Source organism: Mobula hypostoma, chromosome 20 (genome assembly GCF_963921235.1).
Source record: "Mobula hypostoma chromosome 20, sMobHyp1.1, whole genome shotgun sequence".
NCBI classification, from domain to species: domain Eukaryota; kingdom Metazoa; phylum Chordata; class Chondrichthyes; order Myliobatiformes; family Myliobatidae; genus Mobula; species Mobula hypostoma.
Window position 1 is genome coordinate 55,267,784 of NC_086116.1, and position 13,461 is coordinate 55,281,244.

The 13,461-nt window shown below is 44.2% G+C and overlaps 1 protein-coding gene across 1 annotated transcript in view; it reads left to right on the forward strand.

Annotated features, from left to right (window-relative positions):
- The window catches only part of rbm28 (RNA binding motif protein 28), a 49,868-nt gene that overhangs the window by 17,487 nt on the left and 18,920 nt on the right, over positions 1 to 13,461 (forward strand). The window contains exons 8-13 of the mRNA XM_063072964.1: positions 3,817 to 3,995; positions 4,145 to 4,226; positions 6,577 to 6,686; positions 9,635 to 9,708; positions 10,781 to 10,916; positions 12,848 to 12,912. Coding sequence (XP_062929034.1) covers positions 3,817 to 3,995; positions 4,145 to 4,226; positions 6,577 to 6,686; positions 9,635 to 9,708; positions 10,781 to 10,916; positions 12,848 to 12,912 — 646 coding nt within the window. The remainder of the gene's footprint in view (positions 1 to 3,816; positions 3,996 to 4,144; positions 4,227 to 6,576; positions 6,687 to 9,634; positions 9,709 to 10,780; positions 10,917 to 12,847; positions 12,913 to 13,461) is intronic.

The window sequence follows — 13,461 nt, forward strand, 5'->3', positions numbered from 1 at the left end:
CTGCCGGTTTATTTCTTCTGCCAAAGTGCATAACCATACATTTTCCAACATTGTATTTCATTTGCCTCTTCTTTGCCCATTCTTCCAATCTATCCAAGTCTCTCTGCAGACTCGCTGTTTCCTCAGCACTACTGGCCCCTCCACCTATCTTTGTGTCATCAGCAAATTTAGCCACAAAGCCATCTATAATCCAAATCGTTGATGTACAACGTAAAAAGAGGCGGCCCCAACACAGACCCCTGTGGAACACCACTGGTAACTGGTAGCCAACCAAAATAGGATCCCTTTATTCCCACTCTCTGTTTCCTGCCAATCGGCCAATGCCCTATGTAACTTTCCCGTAATTCCATGGGCTCTTGTTAAGCAGCCTCGTGTGGCACCTTGTCAAAGGCCTTCTGAAAATCCAAATATACAACATCCACTACATCTCCCTTGTCTAGCCTACTTGTAATTTCCTCAAAAAATTGCAATCGGTTTGTCGGGCAGGATTTTCCTTTAAGGAAACCATGCTGAGTTCTGCCTATCTTATCATATGCCTCCAGGTACTCCGTAACCTCATCCTTGACAATCGACTCCCAACAACCTCCCAACCACCGATGTCAAGCCAACAGGTCTATAATTTCCTTTTTGCTTCCTTGCTCCCTTCTTAAATAGCGGAGTGACATTTGCAATCTTCCAGTCCTCCGGAACCATGCCAGAATCTATCGACTTTTGAAAGATCATTGCTAATGCCTCCGCAATCTCCACAGCTACTTCCTTTAGAACACGAGGGTGCATTCCATCTGGTCTGGGAGATTTATCTACCCTTACACTATTCAGCTTCCTGAGTACTTTCTCTGTCGTAATTGTGACTGCGCACACTTCTCTTCCTTGCCACACTTGAGTGTCCGGTATACTACTGATGTCTTCCTCAGTGAAGACTGATGCAAAATACTCGTACAGTTCCTCCGCCATCTCCTTACCTCCCATTACAATTTCTCCAGCATCATTTTCTATCGGTCCTATATCTACTCTCACCTGTCTTTTACTCTTTATATACCTGAAAAAGCTTTTAGTATCCTCTTTGATATTACTTGCTAGCTTCCTTTCATAGTTCATCTTTTCCCTCTTAATGACCTTCTTAGTTTCCTTTTGTAAGCTTTTAAAAACTTCCCAATCCTCTGTCTTCCCACTAATTTTTGCTTCCTTGTATGCCCTCTCCTTTGCTTTAACTTTGGCTTTGACTTCTCTTGTCAGCCACGGTTGCATCCTTTTTCCACTCGAAAATTTCTTCTTTTTTGGAATATATGTCTTGTACCTTCTTCACTTCTCACATAAACTCCAGCCACTGCTGCTCTGCTGTCCTTCCCGCTAGTGTCCCTTTCCAGTCAACTTTGGCCAGTTCCTCTGTCATGCCACTGTAATTTCCTTTACTCCACTGACATACTGACACATCAGATTTCGGCTTCTCTTTTTCTAATTTCACAGTGAACTCAATCATGTTATGATCACTGCCTCCTAAGCGTTTCTTCACCTCAATCTCTCTAATCACCTGTGGTTCATTACACAATTCCCAATCCAGTACAGCCGATCTCCTAGTGGGCTCAACAACAAGCTGTTCTAAAAAGCCATCTCGCAGACATTCTACAAATTCTCTCTCTTGACATCCAGTGCCAACCTGATTTTCCCAATCCACTCGCATGTTAAAATCCCCCACAATTATCATAACACTGCCCTTCTGACAAGCCTTTTCTATTTCCTTTTGTAATTTGTAGTCCACATCACTGCAGCTGTTTGGAGGCCTGTATATAACTACTATCAGGGTCTTTTTACCCCTGCTATTTCTTAGCTCAACCCATAAAGATTCTGCACCTTCCGATACTATATCACCTCTTTCTAATGATTTAATATCATTTCTTACCAATAAAGCCACGCCTCCCCCTCTGCCTACCTGCCTATCCTTCCAATACACCGTGTATCCTTGGATGTTCAGCTCCCAGAGACATGCATCCTTTAACCATGTCTCAGTGATGGCCACAATATCACACCTGCCAATCTGTAGCTTCACGACAAGATCATCCACCTTATTCCTTATGCTGCGTGCATTTAAGTATAACACCTTAAAACCAGTGTTTGGTACTTTTTGCTTTGATTGCACTGCAACTTTGTTGCACTGCAACTCATCCCAATGGCTGCAAATTTGCCCCATTACTTGCCTGTCTTTCCTGACATATTTATTGCTCACTATCTTAGATTTATTTCTGTTTTCCCCTTCCTCCACTCTATCATTCTGGTTCCCATCCCCCTGCCAAATTAGTTTAAACCCTCCCTAACAGCTCTATTAAACTTTCCCACCAGGATATTAGTCCCCTTCGAGTTCAGGTGTAACCTGTCCTTTTTGAACAGGTCATACTTCCCCCAGAAGAGATCCCAATGATCCAAGAATCTGAAGCCCTGCGCCCTGCACCAGTCTCTCAGCCACGTATTCATCTGCCTGATCCTGCTATTCTTGCCCTCGCTAGCACGTGGCACAGGTAGCAATCCCGAGATTACTACCCTGGAGGTCCTGCTTCTCAGCTTCCTTCCTAACTCCCAGAAATCTCTCTTCAGAAGCTCCTTCCTTTTCCTATCTATGTCATTGGTACCAACATGTACCAAGAGAACTGGCTGCTCGCCCTCTCCCTTCAGAATATTCTGGACCCGATCCGAGACATCCCGTACCCTGGCACCTGGGAGGCAACACGCCATGCGGGTATCTCTATCAGACTCACAGAACCTCCTGTCTGTTCCCCTGATTATGGAATCCCCTATGACTACCGCATTCCTCTTCTCTCTCCTTCCCTCCTGCACAACAGCACCAGGCTCAGTGCCAGAGACCCGGTCACCGTGGGCATCCCCTGTCAGGTCATCCCCCTCAACAGCATCCAGAACAAGATATTTGTTGCTGAGGGGGACAGCCACAGGTGTGCTCTCCACTATCCGGGCATTTCCCTTCCCTCTCTTGACAGTGACCCAGTTTTCTGACCCCTTTAGCCTAGGGATGACTACCTCCCTGTAGCTCCTATCTATCACCTCTTCACTTTCCTTAATAAGCAGTAGGTCATCAAACTGCAGCTGCAGATCCCTAACACGGTCTCTGAGGAGCTGCATCTCGGTGCACCTGGTGCAGATGTGGCCATCAGGGAGGCTGGAGGTCTCCCAGGCTTCCCATATCTGACACCCTGAACAAAGCACTAACCCTGCAGGCATGCTATCGAATTCTACAGGAATGAAACAGGAATAATAAGTCTACTCACCCACTTACCTCGACAAACAGATGAACTTTTTAAACTGTTAGCTCGTACCGTTAGCTGTGTGAGCCCTGTTGTTCCTGTTGTTCGGGCCGATTCGCCAAGGGGGAAAAAGAGTTGGTGCCTCGCTCTGGCCTCTTCCCATTACCGCCGAAACCCGTTGAACCAAAGCTCTACACTCTGCTACCACTCACTCCGCTGCCCGCTGTATAGGGTGGTCTCCTTTTTAAACTCTCCGCACTGTCCTGTCTACGTCACGCGCCTGCGCAGTCTCGTCCTTCATGCACTCGAAGAAGTTTTTAAAAAAACTGCCTTCCTTCAGAATTCAGCTCCCACACCACTCTTCTTGTCCCGATCCAAAAGACATCCAAAAAGACCTTTTAGTTTTTCCTTGTGTATCAATGGGATTAATCCAGAAATCACTACTTCTGAAGTTTTACTTTTTAACCTTAACATCTGTAAATACCTCAGTTGTTATCTTCCCAATATCATTACCGCTGATCCGTTTTATCTATTTTGTCCATGATCAAAATATATTATGTTTCAGATCAGTGGTGGAGGAAGTGGATGAGGAAGTCATGACATCAGATGCTGAAACGGCAAGTTCAGACGCCGAACACGATAGTGATCATGATGACAGTGACGACGATGATGATTATGATGATGATGATGATGATGATGATACAAATTCAGAGGATAGTGATTTGGAGTCAGAAGAAGAAAATAGTGAGTTATGTGCTCAAACCTCTATAAGCCATATATTTAAACATTGGAGAAATGTGGGACCTTTGCATAAGGTGGAGTGGATGGAGTTTATGTATTATTTTTACCTTTAAGGGATATGTAGTTTTCATACTTCTATCTTCGTACTTCAGGTAAAAAGCCTGGGAAGAAAAAGAAGTCGAGCAAGTCCAGTCTTCCAGTGGATGTTCATGAAGGACGGACAGTTTTCATCAGGTCAGGATAGAACCCTGTTGTATGAGAGTGGAGGGGAAATCCAGAAGTAATTTATTGCCTTTGAACTGTAATCTTCCTGCTGATGAGATGCAGTGAAGTCAAACACTGAACACAGTTCAAGGAGCAGACAGCTTTTGAAGGAGAATTTGTGCAGCATCTGTTGTTCTCCAGGCCATTAATACCTGTGATCTCAGGCATAGGTCATCTGTCAGTGTCAGAGATTTTCTTCAGGATGTTTGATTCCTCTCTCTTGAGCTCTGATTCTTTATGATTTTCAGAAACTAATTGTCAGGCATGGTGTTATTCTTTCATGGATTCAAGTCTCTCTGATTATTCAAGGGTTGTGCCCATAGTGCTTGACAGATGAAGTACTTCGCAAAAATTGTAGTCACATGTTAACAAAAATCTAAAGCGGAGATGCTTTCAAAAATAATGAAATTAAAAGTTTCTAAAATTTTCCCAAAAAATTACTATGAAGAGTAGTAAAATGTAAAGAACTAGATCAAATCAGTTTGGTGTGACCTCCTCTAGCTTTTAAAACTTCTATCAGTTTCCTTAAACTGTTGTACCGTTTTGTAAGAAAATTGACTGGTATGTGGTTCAAGCATGCTGGAGAGCTTGGCATTGTTCTTCTGTGGACTTCAGCTGCCTCGTCTGTGTCTGTCTCTCCAGGTAATCACAGACAGTCTGGGTGATGTTGCGATCCGGGCTCTGTGGGAGCCGTACTACCTGAAACCAAGTAAAATAATTCTCAAGTGCCTAAGACTTTTGCACAATACTGTATGTCTTTCAGTCTCCATTCTACCAGGATGGATGGACATAGTCTGCATAGGGACCTCTGTTCCTTTAACACATTGCAACAGCACCATCAGGAGACCATTCTGTATCCAACCATGTCCTTTGCGTGGATTTAATTCTTTCCGCGCTGGTTCGTGAGTTTATCCTTTTTGATTAAATTCTTTCTGCGCTGGTTCATGAGTTTATCCTCTTGGATTTGATTCTTTCCATAAGACCATAAGATACAGGAGCAGAAGTAGGCTATTCGGCCCATTGAATCTGCTCCACCATTCAATCATGGGCTGATCCAATTCTTCCAGTCATCCCCACTCCCCTGCCTTCTCCCCAGACCCTTTGATGCCCTGACTAACCAAGGAACTGTCTTTCTCTGCCTTAAATGCACCCAGGGACTTGGCCTCTACAGCCGCTCATGGCAACAAATTCCACAGATTTACCACCCTCTGACTAAAGTAATTTCTCCGCATCTCTGTTCTAAATGGACGTCCTACAATCCTGAAGTCGTGCCCTCTTGTCCTAGACTCACCAACCATGGGAAATAACTTTGTCATATCTAATCTGCTCAGGCCTTTTAACATTTGGAATGTTTCAATGAGATACCAGAGTTCATTCTCTTGAACTCCAGGAAATACAGTTTGAGCTGCCAAAAGTTCCTCATACGGTAACCCTTACATTCCTGGAATCATTCGTGTGAATCTTCTCTGAACCCTCTCCAATGTCAGTAAATCCTTTCTAAAATAAGGAGCCCAAAACTGCACACAATACTCCAAGTTTGGCCTCACGAGTGCCTCATAGAGCCTTAACATCACACCCCTGCTTCTATACTTCAAGAAATGAATGCGACATTACATTTGCGTTCTGCACCACCAACTTGACCTGGAGGTTAATCGTTAGGGTATCCTGCACTAGGACTCCCATGTCCCTTTGCATCTCTGCATTTTGAAGTCTCTCCCTATCTAAATAATAGTCTGCCCGTTTGTTTCTTCCACCAAAGTGCATGACCATACACTTTCCAACATTGTATTTCATTTGCCACTTCTTTGCCCATTCCCCTAAACTATCTAAGTCTCTCTGCAGGCTCTCTGTTTCCTCAACACTACCTGCTCCTCCACCTATCTTTGTATCATTGGCAAATTTAGCCACAAATCCATTAATCCCATAGTCCAAATCATTGATATACATAGTAAAAAGCAGCGGTCCCAACACCGACCCCTGTGGAACTCCACCAGTCAGCCAGAATAGAATCCCTCGATTCCCACTCTGTGCTTTCTGTCGATCAACCAATGTTCCACCCATGCTAGTAACTTCCCTGTAACTCCATGGGCTCTTATCTCGCTGAGCAGCCTCATGTGTGGCACCTTGTCAAAGGCTTTGTGAAAATCCAAATACACTGGTTCACCAGTATATCCTTTTGGATTTAATTCTTTCTGAGCTGGTTCATGAGTTTATCCTTTCTGATTTAATTCTTTCTGTGCTGATTTGTGAGTTTATCCTTTTGGTTCAAACTGGTTGGTTGATCTTGCGATTTAAAATTTTGTTCTGTTTTCTCTTGCAGGAACCTGTCTTTCGACACTGAGGAAGATTCATTGGGAGAGCTATTGGAGCAGTTTGGAGATCTGAAATATGTTCGTATTGTCATGCATCATGACACAGAGCACTCCAAGGGTGAGGCAAGAAGTGTAGAACGTTGGTGATGTCAGTGAATAATGTGCAATGTGGTGTTTAGAAACAGCGAAGACTGCAACGATTTAAGGAATAGTGAGATAGTGGGTAGTGGTGGACATTGAATCTAATGGTCAATGCTGGAAATCAAGAAAGGATTTAAGATGCTGTGACTAGGAGGGCCTTTGTCTTCAAACCCAGAGTAGTATTGTATTCAGTTGATCATTAGTTTAAGAGGGTTCTTGAAGGTAGCCATTATATTAATGATGACATAAATGACTAAATTAGCAGTCCATGTATCAGAGATAAGCAATAGTCATGGGGAGCTGTCTATGTGTGGAATGATTGGTGGTAACAGTGTGGAGAATGAAGTCAGAATGTATAGTGAATTATGGTCCAGACCAATATAGAAACAGAAAACCTACAGCACAATACAGGCCCTTCAGCCCACAAAGCAGTACCAAACATGTACATACTTTAGAAATTACCTAGGGTTACCCATAGCCCTCTATTTTTCTAAGCTCCATGTACCTATCCAAAAGCCTCTATGCGTCCCAGCTATGCCTGCCTTTTTGTTGGGTTTGTGGAACAATCTATGTTCCGTGCCTATTCTGGTATCTGTCCCCCACTTTTCCTTCACTACATTGACGACTGCATTGGCGCTGCTTCCTGCACGCATGCTGAGCTTGTTGACTTTATTAACTTTGCCTCCAACTTTCACCCTGCCCTCAAGTTTACCTGGTCCATTTCCGACACCTCCCTCCCCTTTCTAGATCTTTCTGTCTCTGTCTCTGGAGACAGCTTATCCACTGATGTCTACTATAAGCCTACTGACTCTCGCAGCTATCTGGACTATTCCTCTTCTCACCCTGTCTCTTGCAAAAACGCCATCCCCTTCTCGCAATTCCTCCGTCTCCGCTGCATCTGCTCTCAGGATGAGGCTTTTCATTCTAGGACGAGGGAGATGTCTTCATTTTTTAAAGAAAGGGGCTTCCCTTCCTCCACTATCAACTCTGCTCTTAAACGCATCTCCCCCATTTCACGTACATCTGCTCTCACTCCATCCTCCCACCACCCCACTAGGAATAGGGTTCCCCTGGTCCTCACCTACCACCCCACCAGCCTCTGGGTCCAACATATTATTCTCCGTAACTTCCGCCACCTCCAACGGGATCCCACCACTAAGCACATCTTTCCCTCTCCCCCTCTCTCTGCATTCCGCAGGGATCACTCCCTACGCAACTCCCTTGTCCATTCGTCCCCCCCATCCCTCCCCACTGATCTCCCTCCTGGCACTTATCCGTGTAAGCGGAACAAGTGCTACACATGCCCTTACACTTCCCTCCCTTACCACCATTCAGGGCCCCAAACAGTCCTTCCAGGTGAGGCATCACTTCACCTGTGAGTCGGCTGGGGTGATATACTGCGTCCGGTGTTCCCGATGTGGCCTTTTATATATTGGCGAGACCCGACGCAGACTGGGAGACCGCTTTGCTGAACATCTACGCTCTGTCCGCCAGAGAAAGCAGGATCTCCCAGTGGCCACACATTTTAATTCCACATCCCATTCCCATTCTGACATGTCTATCCACGGCCTCCTCTACTGTAAAGATGAAGCCACACTCAGGTTGGAGGAACAACACCTTATATTCTGTCTGGGTAGCCTCCAACCTGATGGCATGAACATCGACTTCTCTAACTTCCGCTAAGGCCCCACCTCCCCCTCGTACCCCATCTGTTACTTATTTTTATGCACACATTCTTTCTCTCACTCTCCTTTTTCTCCCTCTGTCCCTCTGAATATACCTCTTGCCCATCCTCTGGGTCCCCCCCCCCGTCTTTCTTCCCGACCTCCTGTCCCATGATCCTCTGGTATCCCCTTTTGCCTATCACCTGTCCAGCTCTCGGCTCTATCCCTCCCCCTCCTGTCTTCTCCTATCATTTTGGATCTCCCCCTCCCACTTTCAAATCTCTTACTAACTCTTCCTTCAGTTAGTCCTGACGAAGGGTCTCGGCCTGAAACATTGACTGTACCTCTTCCTACAGATGCTGCCTGGCCTGCTGCGTTCACCAGCAATTTTGATGTGTGTTGCTTAAAAGACCCTATTGTATCCGCCTCTACTACAGTTGCCAGCAAGCTCATTCCACACACTCACCGCTCTCTGCATAAAAAAAACTTACCCTTGACATCCCCTCGAGACCGACTTACAAGAACCTTAAAACTCTGCCCTCTCGTGTTAGCCATTTCAGCCCTGGGGAAAAAGCCCCTGACTATCCACACGATCAATGCCTCTCGTCATCATATGCTGAGGAACAAGTTATGGAGAAAGCTATTTTACATCTTGTAGTGTGCAATAAGAATTTGTAATTAATTATTCTAAAACTATATTAAAAGTACCTTTAGAAAAGTGTAGCTATAATATGATTAAAATTTTTACTTTGATTTTGAAGCTGATGTAGTTTAGTTCAACATGAAGATCTTAAATACAAACAAACCAAACTGATAATTTGAGTGGCAAGTTATTGTGGTTTATTAAAAGGTGTGGTGGTGTATGACAAATGTAAATGGTTCACATTTAAAGAAGTAATGCATGGTCTGCATGAAGTTTTTTTTTAATCAGGCACAAACATCACAGTAAGAATAGAGTTCATTCCATGGCTGAGAGGAAAAAATTAAAATAGTACTATGTCAAGGAAGAACCCTATAAAATTGCTGGAAGTAACAGTTTAAGTCTGGATTAGGAACATTCCACAGCAAAGGGGGACCAGAATTAATAAAAAGTATATAATATAAAAGCTGATGAGAAAGGAACTGGACGGGAAGAGCTTTATTAGCTGGCATAGACTGGATGTGCCGACCTGGCTACTTCTATGGGGAAATATGGAAAAGCAGAGTTGATTTGTCTTGTTTGTTCCTTTATTTCTCACAAGTTGATTTCTGCTTGTTGCAGGTTGTGCCTTTGCCCAGTTTGTGGCAAAAGAATCAGCACAGAAGTGTGTGGAGGCAGCAGACAACCAGAGTGAGGTGAGCAACGTGTGTGTTTACCTGCACTAGGATGGCACTTCCCCCCTCACCTGCTTCCTAAACATGCAATTATTTATCCTCGTCCCATCTCTGATTCTATCTGCTTTACAGGAAATCGTCGGGTGCTGTACACCTATCATTCTTCTTTCTCTATCCTGTAATGGTCTTTGAAACAAACATTTGTTTGATTCCCAACACTTGATTCATAGGATCTTTTTCTTACTCATTGCTGACAGCAGGTAGTGACGAAGGGTCTCGGCCTGAAACATCGACTGCGCCTCTTCCTATAGATGCTGCTTGGCCTGCTGCGTTCACCAGCAACTTTGATGTGTGTTGCAGGTAGTAGTTGTTCACTCTTTACTTTCCATTGGCCAGGATGAGGGAAGTCCAACAGCAGTCACATCCCACTCAACTATGGTCATTCTGTTGATGAGACAAGTCAGGATTGCTCAGAAGGAGATGAACTTGGGAAACTTAGTGAACAAGTCTTCATTTTTCAGATTTCATTTGTTGGCTATGAGCATCTCTGGCAAATCCTGTGTTCATCAGTCACCTTTCTTTGCCTGCCATAAAGTGGTTAGGAGAGTTCAAAGATTTTTTAAAAATCTGCTGTGTGTCTGAAGTCAATTGGAAGGGTAACAAATATTTTTCTTCTGAAGGACAATAGTGTACCAAGTAAGATTTAATGGTTTTGTGATCATTACAGATTTTTTTTGTTTTCTGAAGTGGAATTTGAATTTGGTTCTCTGAGTTGTTAGTCTGGTCCTCTTGTTTACTCATCCTGTTGTTCAGTCACAGCGACATCACTGTGTTAGAAACGCAAACACCAGGAATTCTGCCGATGCTGGAAATTCAAGCAACACCCATCAAAGTTGCTGGTGAACACAGCAGGCCAGGCAGCATCTCTAGGAAGAGGTACAGTCAACGTTGCGGGCCGAGACCCTGATGAAGTCCTGACGAAGGGACTGCTTCAAAAATTGCTTCTGAGACTATCTCTGTTTGTTGTCTTCAAGGGCTTTTTTTGGTTGTGCTCATGGGCGTCTGACATAAGCTAGATGTGTTTGGTTTTCAGAACGGAGGTCTCAGGCTGGATGGGCGGAAGCTCAATGTGAGCGTTGCAGTCAGTCGCGAAGAGGCAAAGAAGCTGTGCCAGAAGAAATCAGACAAGCCATCTGGAACTCGTAATTTATACCTGGCTCGAGAGGGCTGTAAGTAATCGGAGGAGGGTTTAGTTAGTAGGATTCCATCGCACAGTCCTTGCACAATTTAGACTAGGTGTGTTAGTCAGATGCAAGCCCTGCCTCAGGGAGCATCATGCTTATTTCTGAACCGTAAGGTTATGGGCAAATCAAATTCATCACTAGAAACCTGAGTCAGAGCTGATACCCTTGCTGCAAGTCTGAGAGTGTGTTTTAGAAACATAGAAAATAGGTGCAGGAGTAGGCCATTCGGCCCTTCGAGCCTGCACCGCCATTCAGTATGATCATGGCTGATCATCCAACTCAGAACCCTGTACCTGCCTTCTCTCCATACCCCCTGATCCCTTTAGCCACAAGGGCCTTATCCAACTCCCTCTTAAATATAGCCAATGAACTGGCCTCAACTGTTTCCTGTGGCAGAGAATTCCACAGATTCACCACTTGCTGTGTGAAGAAGTTTTTCCTCATCTCGGTCCTAAAAGGCTTCCCCTTTATCATCAAACTGTGACCCCTCGTTCTGGACTTACTCAACATCGGGAACAATCTTCCTACATCTAGCCTGTCCAATCCCTTTAGAATTTTATACATTTCAATAAGATCCCCCCTCAATCTTCTAAATTCCAGAGAGTATAAGCCTAGTCGATCCAGTCTTTCATCATATGATAGTCCTGCCATCCCAGGAATCAACCTTCCTTGTACTCCTTCTATGGCAAGAATATCTTTCCTCAGATTAGGGGACCAAAATTGCACACAGTACTCTAGGTGTGGTCTCACCAAGGCCTTGTACAACTGCAGTAGTACCTCCTTGCTCCTGTACTCGAATCATTATTTTATTGGATGTAAATATGTGCTGTCTTGGATGGATATGAAAGATCCCCTGAAACATTTTCAAAGAGAATTGCAGTTCTCCAGGTGTGTTTATTTCGTGGCCAGCATCAGTATAACTCAAGCTCTGATCATGATCCTCGGGAACTTGGGAAGCCAGATTTCCTATACAGCAACGGTGACTATGTTTTAATAAAAAACTTCATGGACTGCAGAATATCTTTTAGTATTCTAAGCTTCAGAAAAGCACTAAATAATTTCAAGTCCTTTCTTTAACAGCTAAAATGTTCCAGCTTTAACAGCTAAAAGACCATAAACATAGGAGCAGAATTAGGCCTTCAGCCCATCGTGTCTGCTGTGCCATTCGGTCATGGCTGATTTATTATCCCTCTCACCCCATTCTCTTGCCTTCTCCCCATAGCCTTTGATGCCCTTCCTAATCAAAAACCTATCAACCTCCGCTTTAAGTATGCCCAATGACTTGGCCTCCAATGCGGTCCATAACAATGAATTCCTCAGAGTCACCACCCTCTGGCTAAAGAAATTCCTCCTCATCTCTGTTAGGAGGCTGTGCCTTCTGGTTCTAGACTCAGCCACTACAGGAAATATCCTCTCCCACCTCCATGTCCCCTCTATCTAAGCCTTTCAATACTCAATAGGTATTTGGACAGGTTAATGGATGGGAAGGGTTTAGCCGGATTTGAATGCAATGCAGGAAAATAAGATTCGCTCAGGAAGAGCCAGTTTCTGTGCTTTGAAACACTCGGACCAGTATGCATCCTGAAGAGCTGGTTTCCGTGCTAAATAACTTTGACCAGTAGATTTCCTGAAGAACCAGTTTCTGTGCTAAATAACTCTGACAATATGCATCCTGAAAATTGCATTTAGCAGTGTTGCCAGGGATGAATTGAAATTGGATATCAGAATCAGAACGCATTGGTGTTGCACCTTAATTATTTTTCTTAAAAATTCATTTGAAAACCAAGTGCTGAAACGATTAGAGAAAAAATTATTATTTTGGTACATAATAGGTCTCAGCTGCGCATGATGATGGCTTCTGATTTTGCCCACCCTGCCCCCTGGGATCTAAGAATCATATTCCTTGTTCTTTTCAGTGATTCGAGCTGGAATGAAGGCAGCCGAGGGCATGAGTGCCTCAGATATGTCCAAGAGAACACGGGTGAGCTATCTGACCATCCTTCACTGTGGATTGAATTAAAGCTTCTATACAAATGTAAATACAGGTGCCCCCCGCTTTTCGAACGTTTGCTTTATGAAACCTTACTGTTATGAAAGACCTACATTAGTACCCTGTTTTCGCTTTCAGAAGGTGTTTTCACTGTTACGAAGAAAGGCAACGCGCACACCGAGCAGCCGCTTTCCCCCGGATTCGGAACGGCATTGCTTAAACACGTTGCATTGAGCAGCCGTTAGCAAGATGAGTTCTAAGGTGTCGGAAAAGCCTGAAAGAACTCGTAAGGGTGTTACACTTAGCGTAAAACTAGACATAATTAAGCGTTTCGATCGTGGTGAACAAAGCAAGGACAAAGTGAGTTTGGCTTGTGGAAGCTGACGAAGATGATGTTGAAGAGGTTTTGGCATCCCATGACCAAGAGCTGATAGATGAAGAGCTGATGCAATTGGAAGAGGAAAGGATAACAATCGAAACCGAATGCAGTAGCGAAAGTGAAGTCGTCCAGGAACTGAATGTGAAGCAACTGCGTGAGAT